The 16,118-nt window shown below is 48.7% G+C and overlaps 2 protein-coding genes and 1 non-coding gene across 4 annotated transcripts in view; all 3 read left to right on the top strand.

Moving 5' to 3' along the window:
* Positions 1-6,322, top strand: part of smc5 (structural maintenance of chromosomes 5) — a 21,153-nt gene extending 14,831 nt beyond the window's left edge. Inside the window, exons 18-24 of the mRNA XM_031558224.2 lie at positions 1-124; positions 1,269-1,364; positions 1,827-1,931; positions 2,543-2,662; positions 3,714-3,893; positions 4,238-4,333; positions 5,756-6,322. The exon at positions 1-124 is cut by the window's left edge and continues 5 nt beyond it. Coding sequence (XP_031414084.1) covers positions 1-124; positions 1,269-1,364; positions 1,827-1,931; positions 2,543-2,662; positions 3,714-3,893; positions 4,238-4,333; positions 5,756-5,899 — 865 coding nt within the window. The 3' untranslated portion in view covers positions 5,900-6,322. The remainder of the gene's footprint in view (positions 125-1,268; positions 1,365-1,826; positions 1,932-2,542; positions 2,663-3,713; positions 3,894-4,237; positions 4,334-5,755) is intronic.
* LOC116218283 lies at positions 380-486 on the top strand. Its single transcript, XR_004162787.1, has one exon. It is a non-coding gene; the product is annotated as a small nucleolar RNA U6-53/MBII-28 (small nucleolar RNA).
* Positions 6,323-6,854: 532 nt separating the features above from the next.
* Positions 6,855-16,028, top strand: LOC105910446 (ATP synthase-coupling factor 6, mitochondrial-like). Of its 2 annotated transcripts, none has more exons than XM_031558277.2 (6): positions 6,855-6,972; positions 7,240-7,351; positions 10,687-10,789; positions 15,026-15,089; positions 15,450-15,574; positions 15,675-16,028. In XM_031558277.2, the coding sequence occupies exons 2-6, from the start codon at positions 7,304-7,306 to the stop codon at positions 15,704-15,706; spliced, it is 372 nt and encodes a 123-aa protein (XP_031414137.1). In that variant the 5' UTR covers positions 6,855-6,972; positions 7,240-7,303; the 3' UTR covers positions 15,707-16,028. The 2 variants fall into 2 exon arrangements, with proteins under 2 accessions (XP_031414137.1, XP_031414138.1); XM_031558278.1 differs by having other exon boundaries at positions 6,892-6,980.
* Positions 16,029-16,118: the final 90 nt, after the last annotated feature.

Genomic DNA, 16,118 nt, shown 5'->3' with positions numbered 1-16,118 from the left:
ATGTGCAGATCTGGACCGCAGGAAGGCGTCTCTGTTGAGTACGTGTAAGAGTCTGATGCAGCGCGCCAGTGAGATCTGCAACATGAGCCCGGGAGAGGTGGCCGTACCCCCAGAGTTACACGACGTAAGCACACACACACACACACACACACACACTCTTCTGCAATATGACGCCAGGAGGAAGTTTTGTCTTAGAAATGTGCTCCACACAAATACCTGTATATTAGAGTACATGTGGTTCAGATCGACTGAGAACAAATACAATACTCAACACACTCAACACTCGTAATTTACTCGTTGTGGTGGCGCAGCTTGTAAGGCGTTGTGGTTAGTACACACGTGTTGATAGGTTGGATTCCCGTTGGGGTTGTGTGTGTGTGTCCGCTGATGAGACTGCCATGCTAATACCGATGCAACAGGAGGACTCTGTCTCCCTGTGTGTATATGAGTTCAGTTGAACTTCTCATGCTGAGACCTCTGAGGACACACACACACACACACACCCGGAGGATCGCTAGACCTACTCAACTCAGATCCCTCTCTCTTGAGGACACACACACACACACACCCTGAGGATCCCTAGGCCTACTCAACTCTTACCTAAATTTCCCTCGGGATTAATAAAGTATCCATCTATCTATCTAACACAAATACAAAGTCAAAGTCAAAGTAGTACGGCAGTGAAACCGCTCAGCGTCAGTCATATTTGAATTGCAGCCTTTAGAAAGACATTGGCCAGTCTAGTTAGTAATTTTTCCGAATGCACGCTTTTGATGTGGAGCCGTCATCAATGCTTTTAGTATTGGTAGTTGGATGTCACAGCCTCATTGAGTTGTACAATCTCCATTTCATTAGTTATGCATGTTTCCGTGTGTGTGTGTGTGTGTGTGTGTGTGTGTCTGTGTCTGTGTCTGTGTGTTTCCGTGTGTGTGCGTGCGTGTTTCCGTGTGTGTGCGTGCGTTTCCGTGTATGTGTGTATCCGTGTGTGTGTGTGTGTGTTTCCGTGTGTGTTTCCGTGTGTGTGTGTGCATGCGTGCGTGCATGTGTGTTTCCGTGTGTGTGTGTGTTTCCGTGTGTGTGTGCGTGTTTGTGTGTGTGCGTGTGTGTTTCCGTGTGCGTGTGTGTTTCCGTGTGCGTGTGTGTTTCCGTGTGTGTGTGTGTTTCCGTGTGTGCGTGTGTGTGTTTCCGTGTGTGTGTGTGTGTGTGTTTCCGTGTGCGTGTGTGTTTCCGTGTGTGTGTTTCCGTGTGTGTGTGTGTGTGTGTCTCAGGTGTTCAGCATGCTGCCCAACACCCTGGAGGACATTGAGGCCATGCTGAATGAGGAGCGAACCCGAGCTGAACTCTTCACTGGCATCAGTGAGACGGTAGGTGTGTGTGTGTGTGTGTGTGTGAGAGTGAGAGTGAGAACTCTTCACTGGCATCAGTGAGACGGTAGGGGGGTGTGTGTGTGTGAGAGTGAGTGAGAACTCTTCACTGGCATCAGTGAGACGGTAGGGGGGGGTGTGTGTGTGTGTGTGTGTGTGTGTGTGTGTGTGTGTGAGAGTGAGTGAGAACTCTTCACTGGCATCAGTGAGACGGTAGGGGTGTGTGTGTGTGTGTGTGAGAGTGACAACTCTTCACTGAGATTAGTGAGACAGTTGAGCTGTGTGTGTGTGTGTGTGTGTGTGTGTGTGTGTGTGTGTGTGTATATATATGTATATGTGTGTGTGTGTATGTGTATATATATATATATGTGTATATGTATATACGTATATGTGTGTGTGTGTGTGTATATATATATATCCATACACTTCAACATTAGTGACTGATGTGGTTGTTGTGTTCAGGTTGTGGAAGAGTACAATCGGAGGGAACAGGAGATAAAGAACCTGGAGAAGGAACTGGAGGACAAGAAGAATGCTCTGGACACCTACAGACAGAACATATCGGAGGTGTGTGTGTGTGTGCGCGCTGGTGTGTGTATGCATGCTTCTGTGTGTGTGTGTGTGTGTGTGTGTGTGTGTGTGTGCTGGTGTGTGTGTGTGTGCGTGTGTGCATGTACACATTGAAGAATTTCAGGAGGAACTAGATGTTGTTTATTAGTATATACTAACACTGATGTAGGTGGAGGAGGGAGCTATATGTTGTATATTAGTATATACTAACACTGATGTAGGTGCAGGAAGGAACTAGATGCTGTATATTAGTACATACTAACCCTGATCACAGGAAGGAACTAGATGTTGTATATTAGTACATACTAACACTGATGTAAGTGCAGGAAGGAACTAACTAGATGTTGTATATTAGTATATACTAACACTGATGAAGGTGCAGGAAGGAACTAGATGTTGTATATTAGTACATACTAACCCTGATGTTGATAACATGCAGAGGCTTACGACTGTGGTGTGCCAAATGTAGAACGGATGACTACGCCGTGGAAAGGAGTTGCAACAAATTTCAGTTTCACTAAAATAATACATGAACCCCCCCGACCCCCCCCCCCCCCCTCCTTCTCCTCCTATCCCCCGCCCCCATTCTCTGCCCCCCCTCCCCCCAGGTTAAGGAGAGGTGGTTGAACCCTCTCAGGCAGCTGGTTGAGCAGATCAATGTCAAGTTCAGTGAGTTCTTCAGATCCATGCAGTGTGCCGGAGAGGTGGACCTGCACTCCGAGAACGAGGTCAGGATTCACCCTCTCACCCTACCCCTCTCACTCTCACCCTCACTCACCCTCTCACACTCACTCTCACTCTCTAACCCTCTCACTCTCTCACTCTCACTCATACTCTCTCACTCAACCCTCTCACTCTCACCCTCTCTCACTCTCACCCTCACACTCTCACACTCTCACCCTCTCACTCTCTCTCACTCTATCTCACTCTCTCACTCTAACCCTCACCCTCTCACTCTCACCCTCCTCTCTCTCACTCTCTCTCACTCTCTCACTCTAACCCTCACCCTCTCACTCTCACCCTCCTCTCTCTCACTCTCTTCCTCTCACTCTAACCCTCTCTCCTCTAACACTCTCACTCTAACCCTCTCACTCTAACCCTCACCCTCTCTCACTCTCTCTCACCCTCTCACTCTCACCCTCCTCTCTCTCACTCTAACCCTCTCACTCTCACCATCTCACTCTCTCGCCCCTCACTCACCCTCTCTCTCTCATTCTAACCCTCACACCCTCTCTCACTCGCTCACTCAACCCTCTCACTCTCACCCTCTAACCCTCTCTCACCCTCTCTCTCACTCTCTCACTCTCACCCTCACCCTCTCACTCTCAGTCTCACCCAACCCTCTCACTCAACTCTCACACTCACTCTCTCTTCCTCTCACCCTCTCACTCTCTCTTCCTCACACTCACACTCTCACCCTCACCCTCACACTCTCACTCTCTCTTCCTCTCACCCTCTCACTCTCTCTTCCTCTCACTCTAACTCTCACCCTCTCTCTCACTCTCTCACTCTAACCCTCTCACTCTCTCTTCCTCACACTCACACTCTCTCTTCCTCTCACCCTCTCACTCTCTCTTCCTCTCTCTCTCACCCTCACACTCTCACTCTCACCCGCTTACTCTCACTCTCACTCTAACACTCTCACTCTCACCCTCTCACTCACTCTCTCACTCATTCTCTACCCTCTAAATCACTCACTTAAAAAGAGGAATGGTACATTTTCTCACTGTGTGTGTGTGTGTGTGTGTGTGTGTGTGTGTGTGTGGTGTGTGTTGGCAGGAGGAGTATGATAAGTACGGGATCCGTATCCGGGTGAAGTTCCGGAACAGCACCCAGCTGCACGAGCTGACGCCCCACCACCAGAGCGGAGGGGAGCGGAGCGTCTCGACCATGCTGTACCTGATGGCCCTCCAGGAGCTCAACCTGTGTCCCTTTAGAGTGGTGGACGAGATCAACCAGGTAACACACACACACACACACACACACACACACACACACACACACACACACACACACACACACACACACACACACACAGACACACACACACACACACACACACACACACACAGATGCTGTACCTGATGGCCCTGCAGGAGCTCAACCTGTGTCCCTTTAGAGTGGTGGACGAGATCAACCAGGTAACACACACACACACACACACACAGCATGCTGTACCTGATGGCCCTCCAGGAGCTCAACCTGTGTCCCTTCAGGGTGGTGGACGAGATCAACCAGGTAACACACACACATACACACACACACACACTGGCCTTCATGTGTTTCTTGTGTCTCTGTGGCAGGGCATGGACCCAGTGAACGAGAGGAGGGTGTTTGACATCGTGGTCAGGACCGCCTGCAAAGGGACCACCTCTCAGTACTTCTTCATTACGCCAAAGGTACACACACACACACACACACACACTCACACACTTCAACCTTGGGGTTGAGGTTGACCATCCCTCTGTGCAGATGAAAGTGTGTGTCCCGTTTATACAGATGAAAGTGTGTGTCCCGTTTATACAGATGAACGTGTGTGTCCCGTTTATACAGATGAACGTGTGTGTCTCGTTTATACAGATGAACGTGTGTGTCCCGTTTATACAGATGAAAGTGTGTGTCCCGTTTATACAGATGAACGTGTGTGTCCCGTTTATACAGATGAACGTGTGTGTCCCGTTTATACAGATGAACGTGTGTGTCCCGTTTATACAGATGAACGTGTGTGTCCCGTTTATAGCTTAAATCCCAAATGACCCTATCGCTGGGGTATATTTTCAGAGACGGTTATCATACAGTGAAAATCTTCTACCTCTGCAACCCTATCGCATGTGTACACACACTCTGACATGCATGCATACACATACACACAGCCACATACCTACACACACACACACACACAGCCACATACCTACACACACACACACACACACACAGCCACATACCTACACACACACACACACACACAGCCACATACCTACACACACACACACACACACACACACACAGCCACATACCTACACACACACACACAACACACACACACACACACACACACACACACCACACACACACACACACACAGCCACATACTTACACGCACACACACACACACACACACACACACACCTGGGCACACTCACTGATAAATACATACATTCATAATTTCCCATCTGGTGATCTCAGTGACTGCAAATGTAAAGTGTGTGTGTGTGTGTGTGTGTGTGTGTGTGTGTGTGTCAGTACATGTGTGTAGGTATGTGGATGTGAGTGTGTTACAGTGCGTGTGTGTATGAATTAGTTGTGTGTGTGTGTGTGGAGGTATGTGGCTGTGTGTGTGGAGGTATGTGGCTGTGTGTGTGTGTGTGTGTGGAGGTATGTGGCTGTGTGTGTGCAGTGTGTGATCTGGGGATGGGGAGGACTGCCAGGTAAGAAGGGGATCTCACGAGAGAGACTTCCCAGTTTGGAGTGAGGTGGCTGGGTCAGGGTTAGCTGGTGCCACCCTGGACAGGATGCCTTGAAGAGTTGGGTCTGGTGCGGTGTAAATACAAATGTGTGTGTGTGTGTGTGTGTGTGTGTGTGTGTGTGTGTGTGTGTCCACAGCTCCTCCAGAACCTGCACTATGCTGATGAGATGATGGTTCTGTGTGTTCATAAAGTGTGTGTGTGTGTGTGTGTGTGTGTGTGTGTGTGTCCACAGCTCCTCCAGAATCTGCAGTATGCTGATGAGATGATGGTTCTGTGTGTTCATAAAGTGTGTGTGTGTGTGTGTGTGTGTGTGTGTGTGTGTGTGTGTGTGTGTGTGTGTGTGTGTGTCCACAGCTCCTCCAGAACCTGCAGTACGCTGATGAGATGATGGTTCTGTGTGTTCATAATGGAACCCACATGCTGCCCCCCAGTGAGTGGAGCAGCCAGGCCTTCATGCGCCGACGCGCCCGCCAGCGACCCAGTCACCATGGAAACTGACCCAGTCACCTTGGAAACTGACCCCTTAGCCCGGGACTAGAGACTTCCGGTCAAACCACCAAACACGACCTTGAGGCTCTGTACTGCTGTAACTGGTTCCGGCTCTGTTCTGCTCTAACTGGGTCCGGCTCTGTTCTGCTGTAACTGGGTCCGGCTCTGTTCTGCTGTAACTGGTTCCGGATCTGTTCTGCTCTAACTGGGTCCGGCTCTGTTCTGCTGTACCTGGGTCCGGCTCTGTTCTGCTGGACCTGGGTCCGGTTCTGATCTGAAACATTACTCTGCTAGAGGAGAAGTGCCTTAATGTGCCTGCAACATTCCATGTTCTTCTGTTTGTGTATCTGTCTGCATGTGTGTGAGCCTTTAGCTACAGCAGTTCAGACCCTGCTCAGGCCTTTAGACTGTGCTCAGGCCTTTAGACCAGCAGTACTGGAGTACAAGACCCTGCTCAGGCCTTTAGACTGGGCGCAGGCCTTTAGCCCAGCAGTACTGCATCACATGTGTGTTTCATACTAAAAGAATAAAAGATGACTTTTTTTTTTTAATGATACTGTGTGTGTTGTTGGTATCTTCATACTCCAAGCACGAGGGCCCCACGCCTTTATGAGCCGGGGTTCTGCTCAGATTCCTGTGAAGAGGAGTTTTTCCTCGCTGTTGTGCTTGCTCCATGGGGATTCAGGCTCTGGACTCTGTTAAGTGTCAACTTGCTTTATAAATAAAATCGAATTGAATGTATATGTGCATATATAATCACTGCCCTGTCATACAAAGTGAAATTCTGTCAGGATTTTGTTCGCATGTCAGAATTGTGTGTTACAAGAGTCAATCGACTTGATGCAAGAAGTCTCATTTCAACAATGAGCGTTTGAATAAATGAGTGAGTGTTGTTCATTGGAAACCTGGAGCACGAGAACACAGTGTCCGTGAACACGCCTCTCTTTGAGCGCATGGAACGCCCGTAGCGCCCGTGAACACACGCGAGTATCATAGGGGGGTGTGTCTAACTTAAGATGTGCTTACACAACGGCGATGGAGTGACGGCGCAGGACGACCTCGTCAGATTTGGTGACACTTATGTAAATACGTATGTGTTGTAATATTCTCATCTGCAATCACAGATCACTGTCTGACTTTACTGCTAAATGCACCCTGGATTTTAGACGTTAATTTGCTCTGTTGCTTTTTGAAGGCTATCGTATTTATTTTGGACATATGTCGAGTTTTAAGTCAAGAAACATCTATGTTCTTTCCAAATGATGTAGAGAGTTTGAGTTAACAGGACAGTTTCGTAATTGCACGTTTGTCAATTTATGAACAACCTGTACTGTTCTGATCCTTTGCAGAAAAAGGAACCATAAATCTCAGGAAATTGTTTGCTCCGGACACAAATAATCGAAGCACATAACCATGGCCACCTCCTTCCTCAGAATGGGGCGGATTTGTTGTGGACTGAAGGTATAACCAGAGTATACTAAACAGACTTACAATGTTACGTCCCCCTCTGTAGGCACATAGATACTTCGATGTTTATGTTAAGCACGTAGGCCTACTCTACGGGCTGAATATAGCATCGCACGTCACCGTTAACTCCACCGTAAAGCACACCCAGTCTAAACAAGTCATGCGGCAGTGTTTGCCCTGGCACAAATGAGCAGTTCATGTGCATTGGGTAAAAAAATCAGTTTTTGATGTCAGGTAGATCTATTATTTGACACTGGAAGTGTCACTGTCCTATAGCGGACATTGGTGGTCCGCTGATATCCTTGGCAGTCTACTTAAAATATCAGCTGCTAAACAGAAAAGAAGGTTAATTATACTAGCAGGTTCTCAAGGTGAAAAATGATATGGTCAATTAAAGACTTATGTTATGCAATGGTAACATAAATTCAAAATGTAAATGGTGTGCCGTTTGTAACTCATCAGTGGACCACCAAAAAAAAAAACGCCGTCCACCACTGCACACTGCACTGGTCTGACCAGTAGTCTAGTCCCAAATACCAAACACTGAGTCCATTTACCTAATTCCAAACCCAAAGTAATTTACCCAAATGCCTGCATGTCTCCCGTGGGATCCCACCTAAGGTTATGCCTGTTTCATGTACCCCCCTCTGTGCCAGTCATCTGTTAGTCCAATCATTTATTCTCATAGTTAGGTTGGTCATGAACCGTCTGAAATAATATGAGTCCAGTATCTGAGCTGTGATATATTATTCAGTATCTGAGCTGTGATATATCCAGTCTCTGAGGTGTGATCTATCCAGTATCTGAGCTGTGATATATTAGTTCAGTCTCTGAGCTGTGATATATTAGTCCAGTATCTGAGCTGTGATGTATCTGAGCTGTGATATATCCAGTCTCTGAGCTGTGATATATTAGTCGAGTATCTGAGCTGTGATATAATAGTCCAGTATCTGAGCTGTGATATATTAGTTCAGTATCTGAGCTGTGATATATATCCAGTCTCTGAGCTGTGATATATTAGCCCAGTATCTGAGCTGTGATATATTAGCCCAGTATCTGAGCTGTGATATATTAGCCCAGTCTCTGAGCTGTGATATATTAGTCAAGTCTTTGAGCTGTGATATATTAGTCCAGTCTCTGAGCTGTGATATATTAGTCCAGTATCTGAGCTGTGATATATTATTCAAGTATCTGAGCTGTGATATATTAGTCCAGTATCTGAGCTGTGATATATTAGTCCAGTATCTGAGCTGATATATCCAGTATCTGAGCTGTGATATATTAGTCCAGTATCTGAGCTGTGATATATCCAGTATCTGAGCTGTGATATATAAGTCCAGTCTCTGAGCTGTGATAGATTAGTACAGTATCTGAGCTGTGATATAGAAGTCTAGTATCTGAGCTGTGATATATTATTCAAGTATTTGAGCTGTGATATATCCAGTCTTGAGCTGTGATATATTATTCAAGTCTTTGAGCTGTGATATATTATTCAAGTCTTTGAGCTGTGATATATATATCCAGTATCTGAGCTGTGATATATTAGTCCAGTCGCTGAGCTGTGATATATTAGTCAAGTCTTTGAGCTGTGATATATTATTCAAGTCTTTGAGCTGTGATATATCCAGTATCTGAGCTGTGATATATAAGTCCAGTCTCTGAGCTGTGATATATTAGTCGAGTATCTGAGCTGTGATATATTATTCAAGTCTGTGAGCTGTGATATATTAGTCCAGTATCTGAGCTGTGATATATTATTCAAGTCTTTGAGCTGTGATATATCCAGTATCTGAGCTGTGATATATCCAGTCTCTGAGCTGTGATATATCCAGTATCTGAGCTGTGATATATTAGTCGAGTATCTGAGCTGTGATATATTATTCAAGTCTGTGAGCTGTGATATATTAGTCCAGTATCTGAGCTGTGATATATTATTCAAGTCTGAGCTGTGATATATTATTCCAGTATCTGAGCTGTGATATATTAGTCCAGTAGCTGTGATATATTAGTCCAGTACCAGAGCTGTGATATATTAATCCAGTATCTGAGCTGTGATATATTAGTCCAGTATCTGAGCTGTGATATATCCAGTCTCTGAACTGTGATATATATGTCCAGTATCTGAGCTGTGATATATTATTCAAGTATCTGAGCTGTGATATATCCAGTATCTGAGCTGTGATATATTATTCAAGTATCTGAGCTGTGATATATCCAGTATCTGAGCTGTGATATATTAGTCCAGTATCTGAGCTGTGATATATTAGTCCAGTATCTGAGCTGTGATATATTATTCAAGTATCTGAGCTGTGATATCCAGTATCTGAGCTGTGATATATTATTCAAGTATCTGAGCTGTGATATATTAGTTCAGTATCTGAGCTGTGATATATTAGTCCAGTATCTGAGCTGTGATATATTATTCAAGTATCTGAGCTGTGATATATAAAGTATCTGAGCTGTGATATATTCGTCCAGTCTCTGAGCTGTGATATATTAGTCCAGTCTCTGAGCTGTGATATATTATTCAAGTATCTGAGCTGTGATATATCCAGTATCTGAGCTGTGATATATTAGCCCAGTCTCTGAGCTGTGATATATTAGCCCAGTCTTTGAGCTGTGATATATTAGTCCAGTCTCTGAGCTGTGATATATTAGCCGAGTATCTGAGCTGTGATATATTATTGAAGTATCTGAGCTGTGATATATTAGTCCAGTATCTGAGCTGTGATATATTAGTATCTGAGCTGTGATATATTAGTCCAGTATCTGAGCTGTGATATATTAGTCCAGTCTCTGAGCTGTGATATATTAGCCCAGTAGCTGAGCTGTGATATATTAGTACAGTCTCTGAGCTGTGATATATCCAGTCTCTGAGCTGTGATATATTAGTCCAGTATCTGAGCTGTGATATATCCAGTATCTGAGCTGTGATATATTAGCCCAGTATCTGAGCTGTGATATATTAGTCGAGTATCTGAGCTGTGATATATTAGTCCAGTCTCTGAGCTGTGATATATCCAGTCTCTGAGCTGTGATATATTAGTCCAGTATCTGAGCTGTGATATATCCAGTCTGTGAGCTGTGATATATTAGCCGAGTATCTGAGCTGTGATATATTAGTCCAGTATCTGAGCTGTGATGTATCCAGTCTGTGAGCTGTGATATATTAGCCCAGTATCTGAGCTGTGATATATTAGTCCAGTATCTGAGCTGTGATATATTAGTCCAGTCTTTGAGCTGTGATATATCCAGTCTCTGAGCTGTGATATATTAGTCCAGTCTCTGAGCTGTGTTAACCGCTTCTGCTCTGTCTCTGTCTCTGAAAGCCGTTTCAGGTAAGTGTGTGCGCCAGCTGGAACAGAATCCCTGCCGTGGGCTACAGCACCAAGTTTGGAGACGCCCAGAGAGCACTCCGAAAAACACACATCAGTGAGTCAAGCATATCACATCTGTGTGTGAATCTTGCACAGGCCCACTTGGCCTTTTGGCAGTTTGTTTTGACGCAGAAGCATGCTGCATAGGATTACATTGTATAGCCCCCTTGGCGGTTGCTTTTGTGGACGTTCTAACTCAATATGAAGATTCACGTTTATACTCTTGTGTTTCTAACCGTCTCTCCATACCCAGAAAAGGCCACACCCAAACCCAAACTTGATGTAGCCCAGCTGCTGCTCTCCCTCGGCATGAGGCCTGCTGCTGCTGCCCCCGCCACACACACCAAACCCTCTGCCACCGCCACACACACCAAACCCTCTGCCCCCGCCACACACACCAAACCCTCTGCTCCAGCTGCTGCTGCCACCGCCACACACATCAACCATCTGCCCCTGCCACACACACCAAACCCTCTGCCCCCGCCACACACACCAAACCCTCTGCCCCCGCCACACACACCAAACCCTCTGCCCCCGCCACACACACCAAACCCTCTGCTCCAGCTGCTGCTGCCACCGCCACACACATCAAACCATCTGCGCCTGCCACACACACCAAACCCTCTGCCCCCGCCACACACACCAAACCCTCTGCCCCCGCCACACACACCAAACCCTCTGCTCCAGCTGCTGCTGCCACCGCCACACACATCAAACCATCTGCCCCCGCCACACACATCAAACCCTCTGCCCCCGCCACACACACCAAACCCTCTGCTCCAGCTGCTGCTGCCACCGCCACACACATCAAACCATCTGCGCCTGCCACACACACCAAACCCTCTGCCCCCGCCACACACACCAAACCCTCTGCCCCCGCCACACACACCAAACCCTCTGCTCCAGCTGCTGCTGCCACCACCACACACACCAAACCCTCTGCACCAGCTGCTAGGGCCTCTGCAACAAGTCCCCCTGCTTCCGCTCCAGCTCCTGCCCCTGCCGCCCCTCTGCCCCCTCCTGTGAGGTCTCCCTCGGCAGTGGACTCAACCGCCCCCCAGGTCAATCCTCTGGTCAGTCCTCCGGTCAGTCCTCCGGTCAGTCCTCTGGTCAGCGCCCCTAATGCTGCACACCTGCCCATCTGCCAGCCTCCTTTTCCCAGCGCAGCGCCTGCAGAGGCTCCTGCAGAGCCGGCATCTACCCCACCTCCCCCGGGCGCTGCCTCCCCGCAGGCAGAGACCTGTCCTCCCCTGAGCGCTGTCTCCATAGAGACAGAGACCTGTCCTCCTCCGAGCGCTGTCTCCCGGCAGGCAGAGACCAGTCCTCCTCCTCCGAGCGCTGTCTCCCGGCAGGCAGAGACCTGTCCAGCACCAGAGCCTGCCACAGAGGCTCCCACCGCCAGAGTTGTTGCCCCATCGAACCCCATTGAGCAAACTGAACCTGCAGCCTCACGTGAGTTTGCCTCCCAGGAGCCTGCAGCTGTCCCAGGTGTGGCTGTGCTAGAGGCTCTTGCCCTGTCAGAACCCCCCCCAGAACCCACTCCTGTTGCTGCTGTAGACTCTATTGCCCCTTCAGAACCTACTACTGTTGCTGCTGAGGACTCTATTGCCCCTTCAGAACCTACTACTGTTTCTGCTGAGGACTCAGAACCCACTCCTGTTGCTGCTGTAGACTCTATTGCCCCTTCAGAACCTACTCCTGTTGCTGCTGTAGACTCTATTGCCCCTTCAGAACCCACTCCTGTTTCTGCTGAGGACTCTAGTGCCCTTTCAGCGTCTCCTCCTATAGATTCCTTTTCACTGGCTGTCTCTTCTCCAGGGGCTGTAAAACCAGTAACTGCCCCACAGGAGGGTGTGACAATTGTTACTCCTGGGGCAACAGAAGCAGTAACTGCCCCAGAGGAGGCCACGTTTGGTGTTACTCCTGGGGCAACAGAAGCAGTAACTGCCCCGGAGGAGGTCATATCAGGTGTTACTCCTGGGGTAACAGCAGCAGTAACTGCCCTAGAGATGGTCGTATCAGGTGTTACTCCTGGGGTAACAGAAGCAGTAACTGCCCCAGAGGAGGTCATATCAGGTGTTACTCCTGGGGTAACAGAAGCAGTAACTGCCCCAGAGATGGTCAGTTATGAAAGCACAGCTGTATTTGCCACTCCAGTCGTCTCTGTTTCTGCAGCAGTGCCCACCAAAGAGCCTCATTCTCCAGAGGTTCCTGCATCAGAGAGTGGCAGACGAATGCACATCAGCAGTAGAGGCTCGCTCTGATGGAGCAGCTGCCTCAGACAGTGGTGATCTAGAACCTTCTTCTCTCAGAGGTGCTACCGCGGGGGAGTTTGTGTCCTCAGAGACGGCCGTCGCCGAACCAGAGGCAGCTTCACTCACGGCTGACACCATAAGAGTGTTTCCTGCCCAGGATGCTGAGCAAGAGCAGCCAATCACAGCGGAGCATGAGCAGCCAATCAGAGCAGAGCATGTAGTACTCGCACAGGGTGGTGCCAGAGCTACCATACTCACAACTTCTATTGCACCATCAGCAGAGGCCGTCTCTTTGCACGAGGCGGCTGCATTGGAAAATGTTGATGTTCCTGATCTCACACGTCATGTGGAAGCCCTCTCCCTCTTAGAGGTGGCATCATTCTTGGATACCGTTCCCACTCCTGACGTTACAGCACAACACGTCAGTCCAGCTCCCACTACACCATTTGTGGGTGTCATACCTTCAGAGGTTGGGCATGAGCTTGAAATAGCACCATTTCTAGAAAATTCCTCAGTGCCTGATTTGACTCCTTACATAGAGGCTCTCTCGCTCCTGGAGGTAGCCTCGTTCTTAGAGACTGTGCCTCTGCCAGACACCACAGAGTCTTCGGAAGTTGCTGCAGGGCCGGCACCATCTTTAGAGGACGTGACTATACCTGATCTGACGTCATCTTTAGAAGCTGTCTCTCTTCTAGAAGTCGGAGCATTTCTGGAGGACATCTCGGCTCCTGAGGAAGGCGTTTCTCTCCCTGGAGTCTCTTCACTCCAGGCAGATGTCAGTGACTCCTCGTCAGCCACAGACACCATCTCCCAGCCAGAGGTTGCCATAGACACCATCTCCCTGCCAGAGGTTGCCCCGGCGCTAGAGGATGCTTCACTTCCTGATCTCACACCCCACATAGAGGCTGTGTCTCTCCTAGAAGTTGCACAGTTTCTTGAAACCATACCCAGTATAGATGCAACCGCAGATGCAACAGGAACCTCGACTGGCGCTGACCTTACACCCCTTCATGAAGAGATCGCTATAACACCCTTAGACACAGCCACCATTACAACACCCTTAGACACAGCCACCATTACAACACCCTTAGATACAGCCACCACTACAACACCCTTAGACACAGCCACCACTACAACACCCTTGGACCCAGTACCTGAAGACATCACCTGTATAACACCCACATACCCAATGTCTGCTATGACCTCACCATCACCAGACGGTATCACCCCTGAATCAGCTGTCAGAGAGGAACTCACCCACATAGGAGCGTCCACAGAGGAACTCGCCCACACAGAGGACCTCACCCACACAGAGGACCTCACCCCCCAGAGGACCTCACCCCCACAGAGGACCTCACCCACACAGAGGACCTCACCCACACAGGAGCGTCCCCAGAGGACCTCACCCAGGAGATTGCAGAGGGTACTTGCCTCAGTCTAACCACCTTTACCTCCTCAGGGTTTCTTACCTCCAGAGTATCACAGCTGCAGCTGTCATGGCCATAAGCCATAAGCAGCCTCTTCTAGACGGCTCCTGATTCCACATTCAGCACTGGTAGTTGTCATGCCGTGTGTGCAGGTGCTAATCCCCCTATTCAATAACATGAACCCCCCCCCACACACACACACACACATATAATCAACATTTTAATATTGTAGCATCATAGCCTGCTTCTCCGTGAGTTTCTCCTCTCCTCCCATCCAGTGTGTTGTGTGCCTCCTGCTTGCCCAGGAATCAATCAGCTAAGCTATAACACCCTCAGTGTCAGTCACCTCTATAACAACCACAGTGTGGGTCAGTGGGTGGGCTCTGGTGTCCTGCAGGTCTAGGCTGTGGCCAGTAGGGGGGGCTCTAATGGTATGATGTGACCTGCAGGTCTAGGCTGTGGCCACTAGGGGGGGGCTCTAATGGTATGATGTGACCTGCAGGTCTAGGCTGTGGCCAGTAGGGGGGGGCTCTAATGGTATGATGTGACCTGCAGGTCTAGGCTGTGGCCAGTAGGGGGGGGGCTCTAATGGTCTGCTGTGTTCTGCAGCTCGGCTGGACCCGGTGCAGAGGCTGTTCCTGGAGAAGATCAGGGAGTATGGCACCCTCAGCCAGTAAGCAGCCCCGTGTCTGTTTCATTGGGATCAGATGTCTTAGCAGCATGAGTGGCTTTCCTAATGCCCCTGCGAGTGCCCCCTAGAGGCTTGCTTCATCACTGCACTGTGTTCCTCTGTCTGGTGATCTGACATTCTGTCCCTTCCACTCCACATGTTCTCACAAAAATCTCTCTCACACACACTCACATAAATGCTCTCTCACATACTCATACTTATACACACACACACATGCGCACCTGCATTCATACACTTCCATCCTTATGCGCATGCACACACACACACACGCACACACACGCACACGCACACACGCACACACACACACACACACACACACACACACACACACACACTCCGCAGGGCTGCAGGAGGAGCGATGGAGACTGGCCCAGAGTTCCAGCGTCGGCTGGCTGAGGAGGAGGCCAAGCTGCAGCGGCTCTATGGAGGTCGTGACCTTACAGAGTTCCCAGAGTTCAACTTCGCTGGTGGGTAAAACGCCAATAACATTGGCAGCGTCCCTGACCCATTTAAGACTGGTGATGTGTTTGCACTAATGTCCTCGATTCCTTTCCCATCCAATTCTAGAGCCCAACCTGAATGAATTTCCCACTAAATAAGGACCTGGTCGCCGTCTGCGCAGGATCACAGGAGATTCTCCCAGCACTGTGGCGGCTCTGTAGGCCCTGTGTGTAACGATGTGAAGGTGCCAAAGCCCTAGGTGTGTGTGGGCTGAGCCCTGTGTGTAAAGATGTGAAGGCGCCAAAGCCCTAGGTGTGTGTGGGCTTGGGAGTAATAGCACCTTCCTGGACATCAAAGAGCGCCCACTCTCTCTGAGATGAAGACAGTTTTCTGGCTGATCAAGCTCATTCAAGTTCACTCTCATATTACTATCACAGAGTCAAATTAAATGTCATTAAATATTTTCTCACTGCCATTTGATTAAGTGTTGTACGTTGTTTTATTATATCACCATAAAAATCATCTCAAACACACTGTGATATTTCAGTTGGTGTAGTACAGTGAGCATGA

This window comes from Clupea harengus, chromosome 21 (assembly GCF_900700415.2).
Source record: "Clupea harengus chromosome 21, Ch_v2.0.2, whole genome shotgun sequence".
NCBI classification, from domain to species: Eukaryota; Metazoa; Chordata; class Actinopteri; order Clupeiformes; family Clupeidae; genus Clupea; species Clupea harengus.
The sequence above is the reverse complement of the archived record's forward strand: the minus strand, read 5'-3'. Positions and strand labels throughout refer to the sequence as shown.